A 6,665-nucleotide genomic window follows, 5' to 3' on the forward strand; every position below is an offset into this window, starting at 1 on the left:
TTCGGTTCACTGTATTGAGAAGATAGTTTGTATTTTATCATGATCGATACAGCATTAGCATCATGAATTAAGTAGAACAAACAACTTTACCTTAAAGTTTAGAGCCCGTTGTGGTTGTTGTGGGGCAACAAAATAGCTTCGTTGTCACCCATAGTGTATGGTCTAAAAATTTAACTCATCAAATTTGTTTCAAATTTAAAGGACAGTCATCAAACGCACTCGTGATAATATTAATTAAATTTGAAGGGTCAAATAATTTATTAATACGATATTATATTGTTTTTGTTTGTTTGCTATTAATTTACCTATAAGTTTCATATTCTCCAAACAATCTAACAACATAAGATGAACTATCTGAAGTCGAACTTGTTATACGACTACTATTTGTAACATATTTATATCGTCAATTTGTTTAGAATTACAGAAGAATATGATTATACAAACATAAGATCATATAGTTTTTTTCAACAAACTGATTTTAAATTCGTGGTCTACAAGTTTGTATTCATCTTTGTCCAGTATCACATCAAAGTTGGTAATTTCAACAAAACTACCTTCTTTGAAGGTATGAGTAAAAAAACTCATTATATTTTTGTAAACTGTAGCTCTTATTTTATTTCCATGTAAGATCAAAAGTAAAAGTACATTAGGAGATTTATATGTAAACTTAAATACAATTTGTTTAAATATATAGATTTTAAATAATACCATAAATAATTATAGTAAAAATACATCATAATATACATATTACATGTTTAATTAGTAAAATCAATGTACAGATTACACAGATCACATATGATAATATTAGGTAACCCTAATCTAAACCCTAAACACTATAATCTAAACCATAGAATCTAAACCTTACACCCTAAAATCTAAACCCTACACTTTAAACCCTAAACTCTTCTAAACCCTTTGATTTAAAAACTGAATCTAAACCCTAACCCTAAACCCTAAGCCTTAAGATTGAAACCCTAAAATCAAAACCCTAATCAAAATTCTAAACCCTAGATCTAAACCCGAAACCTAAACTTTAAACCCTAAAATCTAAACTCTAAACCATAAATCTAAACCCAATACTCTAAACCTAAACTCTAAACCCTAAACCCTAAATATAAACTCTAAACCCCAAAAACTCTGAACCTTAAACCCTAAATCTAAACATCAAAATATAAAACCTAGAATGTAAACCCAAAACCCTAATCTAAACCCTAAACTATAAATCTAAACACTAACCCTTAACCTAAAATCTAAACGCTAGAATCTAAATCCTAAACCCTAAACCCTAAATCTAAACTAAAAACCTTAAAAACTCTAAACCCTAAATCCAAACCCTAAATCCAAACCCTAAACCCTAACCTAAACCCTAATCCCTAAATCTAAACCCAAAGCCCTAAACTCTAAACCCTAAACATAAACTCTAAACCCTAACCGTAACCCTAAACCCTAAAATATAAACCCTACAATCTAAACCCTAAACCCTAATCTAAACCCTAAGCCCTAAATCTAAACCCAATACCCTACACCTAAACTCTAAACCGTATAAACTCTCAACCCTAAACCCTAAATCTAAACCCAAAACTCTAAAATATAAACCCTAGTTACTAAACCCTAAACCCTAAAATATAAACCCTATAATCTAAACGCTAAATGCAGACATATATAAAACTCTGAGTATCGGCAGCTAAAGGAGCACCACCACAGAGCATGAAATGGATATCTCCTCCGAGTACAGAACGAATCTTCTTGAAAACAATGGCATCCCACAATAGCTTCTCTAACCCCTATGCACCGAACCAACTTCCATCTACTGCTAGCAAACGCCTTTTGTATGCTATAATGTAGCAAATACAAACAAAGAATAATTAAGAATAATGAGCATAGCATTACCATAATAACTTTTGACTTGCTTTTTCGGAAAACGTGAAATCTGCATAGAGCGTAAAAGGATTTAATCGTGACACAACAATATACAGTTCATGAAACACGTTATATAATCGATTTATAAATCATACCAATATGATCTGGTGGAAAAGTGTAGAGATTTACGTGCATAAAGTATTGAATCTCACTTGCAGATAGCTTTTCATTTCATCATTAGTAAGGCCTGCAACTTGCATAATTTCTCTAATCTGCTTAGGTGTTACAGCTGCAAAAAGTGCAAACAAAACATACATGAATAATGATCATATAATTATCAAAACACTCACATATGAAATATAATATTACTTATAGTAATACATTTCACTAGCATGTAGCTTATCAGCTGAATCACATATGAAATTACCGATTATCATAATGCTCCCATAACATTCACATATGCAAAATTAGCAGCTGAATCATTACTTCTTTGTCGCTTTAAACACTCACATATGAAACTGCCAATGATTTAATACCACCACACGTTCGTTTTGATCAGTTTCTCTCAACATTCATACACCAACAACGTTCATATCCTTCAAAATTTATAAAGCAACAAAATTAATAAACATCCCCAATATATATTGTCAGCAAAAAGATGCATTCAAATCAACATGGCTGCAACTAAATACATGTTTCATATTTCATATTTCATCATCACGGTGTTTGTTTTATAAATGATATAAAATACATGTTTCATAATTCAACATCACAAATAATAAACAACACAAAAACGTAATAACTTGCATTGGTAACCCATTACCTGAAGTGGAATTTGGTTGGTAGGTGTCATGAAATGATCGATTGAATTTTTTTGGGTTGAATCGATCTGAACCCTGAGTTTTGTCGAAATCTTCAATCGATTCAAGTTTTACCACTTTTACGTTAAGCTCCAGATGAACCCAAAAAAATCATGAAAATCGCTGCAAGAGAATTATGAAGAGTTCGATTATAAAGATATATTCAACCAACACATTAACCACCCTATGTGATTTAAAAGTCACTTGCTGGCAACTCATACACAAGGCTGGTGGCCGAGAACTTGCTGACAAAAAAAAAACTACACCACCTATTATTGTACCGGTCTGGTCAAGACCACCATAACTGCTCGGGCATGGCTAGTTATATCTAACGAAGAAACTGACACATATATGCGTGTCAGTAACAAATTCTTCGATAAAAGGCTTGTAATACATTTATACTCGCATGTGTTCAAAAATAAGTTCTAGAGCGATATTATATTGAAATAAATATACGGATTGGAGCAACACATTTAGATTATTGACATTCTGACGTAAACAGTAACCCTCGAATCAGTATGTCAGGCACATTTAGTAAATATAAATAATTAGACTAATATAAGGAAAAAAAAAACAAAACTAACTCTGGATTGTTGATGAAAAGATTATGAAATCTCTAACCTGGGATACAAAATCATTATCGGGCTCTGGTGAAGAACATGTATCCAGCTTCTTTAATGATACTTCTTCTCGGCTGCTCATCTTTCCAAATAAAACCCGATCATAGGAACCTTCACCAACCAACGCTTTTTGTCCGAAATTTCTTGTTATCCAATTAGCTCAATTAACGGTACTGCTGGTGTTTCAATTGACTAATTTTTGTACCACCTCTTGCAGTCCCGCACCCCATGGCTCGACTCTATCACTCCCTAAACACAAACTTTTAACATCATATTATTCTGTCATTTACCCAAATAAAAATATTAAATAATGTTGCACACTTGGCTGTAAGTCATAGACTTTTATTTGCAATTTGCAATTTCACCTAAAATGAATCCACGAACTATTCATAATTCAAAATTTGATAAAAAGAAGTGTCAAATATACTGATAGAATTAATTAATAATATTAAAGGACATTATCCTAATAATTAATTTAATTAATTAATAATATGAGAATGTAAAGTTGAATACCTGCTTCTATTTCGATCTTGGCATGTTTGTTTTCAAATAGGTAAGTGCTTTCCATATAGTTAATCCTTAGATACATCAAATCAGTGGGGGTGAAGCTAATTGCGCCTACAAATATACTGATAGAATTGTGTTGTTAATGAACAAAAATAGTGAAATGGGTCGGCACCAACCCGACACATTTCACTCATGATACACGTTGACCCATGCTAAAATACTAAATGAGAATCTTGCAAAAATGAAGCAAAAGGTTAGTGTACCTGTATTCAAACCCGCACCATTTTCAGTTTCAATATGAATTCAACTGAAAATAATATATATGATGAAACAACAAAGCATTTTTAGGTCTGGAAGCTTAAACAAGCAATACAAAATATATAGTATCAACACAAATAATAATATAAGGTAGATGAAAATGCTTTAAACTACAATTGAAATAAAAATAACTAAGAAAGGTACCATCTTTACAGTGTTTTTCTCCTTCAACTTATTATCAAATTTTGTTCCATCATTGGCTCTCTGTTCCACATGTAGATTATACACCTGAACTGAAGTCAGAGGTCTGTGAATCTTTTCACGAACTGGAGTAGGGTCACTGCAAGATCATGTAACATTATAGTTTTACGTTTGACTAATTAGTTACACACTGGTATGGTTACAAAAAAAACTTCTTACTCTTTCAGTATTTTCATCTTTGCTTCTTCATACTTCAACTGCTTTGTTTCTTCCATGTCCCACTGTAACTCCTATTCACGCCTCAGTAAAGTATTCAAATTAGGTAATATTTATTTTTAGATGAGTATAATGTGTACATGAAAAACACAGTTAATTAGATACGGAATGAGTCGAACGGGTTAATTTATCTATTTTGAACCCGCCTTTAGTTGACCCATTACCCAACTTGCCCAACCTGCCCGACTTCCACCTCATTAATGATGTTTTTTTTTACCAAAGGATGATCTATTATACAAGAATATTGATTAGATAATAAAAGAAGCTTGATAACTTGGCACAAATAATAAGAAGTTGCACAAAACCAACATATAAATTTATTAAACATAGTTAACTATTGGTTCAAAGATCTGGTAATAAATTGACAAAATTGTACAAGAAATATATATTGAAGTGAAATTCATACCCAAATAGGTTATGAACAATCGACATCTTACTGGCATAAAATTTGAGCAACTTAATATCTTCTCGATGAGCATGCTTGGATTCTTCTTATATGTTAAAAAAATACCACTGCTCGAAATCCCTGGTAATCTATTTCTTCCATCAATTTCAGTTGTGAATATACAGAGCTTGTAAAATCAATGCTTGGATTCATTGTTTGAACAACATTGGGACACGAAGATTATTACCTTATAAAATCAAATCACGAAAGGGATTAGCAAGTTGCTGCAAATATTGTTAGTGTTTACCGATTAAATCATGAAATTGCTTAAACTAAATGTTAGGGTTTGTACCTGAGGCGAGAAAGAAGAAAAAAAAGAGAACTTAGTGTTTGTACACCATCTGCAGCTGAAATTTAAACGAACACACTGAAAAAAAAGTTTCTATCTACTTTTCATTAACCAGTTTCAAGCCATCGTCATCATCGAAAAATACAATGGGTCTATATGGCCAATTTCAAGCCAAGAGATATGCAATGATCACTGGATCGTTAACGAAAAACGCATGTAGAGATGATTTAGGGTTTACGATCGATCATTGTTGTATCTAAGAATCTGTTATGGTTAGTGAATTCTCTGGAGAAGAAGAGGTGTACACGCATTTAATTGATTGGAGCGTAGGGAATTTAATTTTAATCCAAGGGTAATTTAGGAACATGATGAAGGTAATTTGATTTATTAGCTAACAAGTGAAGATGTTTAATTTGGACCATTGGATTAAAAGGTAGAGTGAAGTCTTTTTTGATCCAAGGGTTTTGAAGAAAGTTTTGAGAAGATTTATTAGCTAATAATACACTTATATTTATGGTCGAGATTTCCAAACACTACTACATAACTACAAAATGTCGTAAATCCCTTCAATTAATCTTTTGTTACGGCTTTGATGATCCCGATTTATATCAAACGTGTAAACTTATATAAGACACAATTATATGTTTCCGACCATAATATATTTTCTTTACCTGTCAGACCCGCGATCCCATTAACGGGTTAACTTTTTTTGCTCATACCTGTAACTTGGGATACCAATGACCCACAAATTATAAAAATATACAGTATAACAAATTATAAAAGAAACACAATAACAAAAACTAAAAAATGTATTCAAATGGTTCAAAATTATAAGTGTAGTAAATAATAATGTGTAATAAATAAAACTTGCAGCTTAGCAGATATACCCTTTGGTTATTGAAAAAATATCATAAATTCATGAGTTACAAATTTATTCGTAGAGAATAAAAAATATTTATGACATTCTCACGACCGTTAAAAGATAAAATACATTATTCGATTCGTACCCATATATAGAGTTTCTCATATGATGGATATAAATTTAATTATTAATGTAGAGGAATATTAAAATGAATCCAACTTATTAGAGTGCGACATGTTGCGCGACAATCACATGTGATTATAAGATAAAAAAAATTCAAAAAATTTTAATTTAAAAAAAAAAAAAAATTCAAATTTTTTTTTCCAATCACATATGATTGGCTTTCACATGCAGTAAATCACATGTGATTCTGCATGCCAATCACATACGATTGTGCATGTCAAATCCAATCACATGTGATTGAAAAAAAAATTAAAATAAATTTTTTTTTAATCACATGTGATTGGATTTGACATGAAGAATCACA

General features: G+C 31.4%; 1 protein-coding gene across 10 annotated transcripts; it reads right to left on the bottom strand.

Annotated features, from left to right (window-relative positions):
• Positions 1–694: 694 nt before the first annotated feature.
• LOC139847177 (protein TPX2-like) lies at positions 695–5,579 on the bottom strand. Of its 10 annotated transcripts, none has more exons than XM_071836800.1 (10): positions 5,320–5,579; positions 5,020–5,214; positions 4,526–4,596; positions 4,310–4,445; positions 4,111–4,154; positions 3,854–3,958; positions 3,342–3,589; positions 2,684–2,843; positions 2,288–2,456; positions 695–2,149 (listed from the first exon to the last, which is right to left on the bottom strand). In XM_071836800.1, the coding sequence occupies exons 2-5, from the start codon at positions 5,059–5,061 to the stop codon at positions 4,140–4,142; spliced, it is 264 nt and encodes an 87-aa protein (XP_071692901.1). In that variant the 5' UTR covers positions 5,062–5,214; positions 5,320–5,579; the 3' UTR covers positions 695–2,149; positions 2,288–2,456; positions 2,684–2,843; positions 3,342–3,589; positions 3,854–3,958; positions 4,111–4,139. The 10 variants fall into 10 exon arrangements, 8 of the variants coding, with proteins under 8 accessions (XP_071692901.1, XP_071692902.1, XP_071692904.1 ...); XM_071836801.1 differs by having other exon boundaries at positions 3,854–3,969; XM_071836803.1 differs by having other exon boundaries at positions 695–1,834; positions 2,016–2,149; positions 3,854–4,154.
• Positions 5,580–6,665: the final 1,086 nt, after the last annotated feature.

This window comes from Rutidosis leptorrhynchoides, chromosome 5 (genome assembly GCF_046630445.1).
Source record: "Rutidosis leptorrhynchoides isolate AG116_Rl617_1_P2 chromosome 5, CSIRO_AGI_Rlap_v1, whole genome shotgun sequence".
NCBI classification, from domain to species: Eukaryota; Viridiplantae; Streptophyta; class Magnoliopsida; order Asterales; family Asteraceae; genus Rutidosis; species Rutidosis leptorrhynchoides.

What these genes read in the sequence shown, in the direction of transcription:
- LOC139847177 (XM_071836797.1), bottom strand. Translation starts at nt 5,061, where the DNA reads ATGCTCATCGAGAAGATATTAAGTTGCTCAAATTTTATGCCA. An exon ending in GTTGCTCAAATTTTATGCCA is followed by an intron (nt 4,597 to 5,019) that starts GTAAGATGTCGA and finishes AGGCGTGAATAG; the next exon opens with GAGTTACAGTGGGACATGGA. An exon ending in AAGATGAAAATACTGAAAGA is followed by an intron (nt 4,446 to 4,525) that starts GTAAGAAGTTTT and finishes ATGATCTTGCAG; the next exon opens with TGACCCTACTCCAGTTCGTG.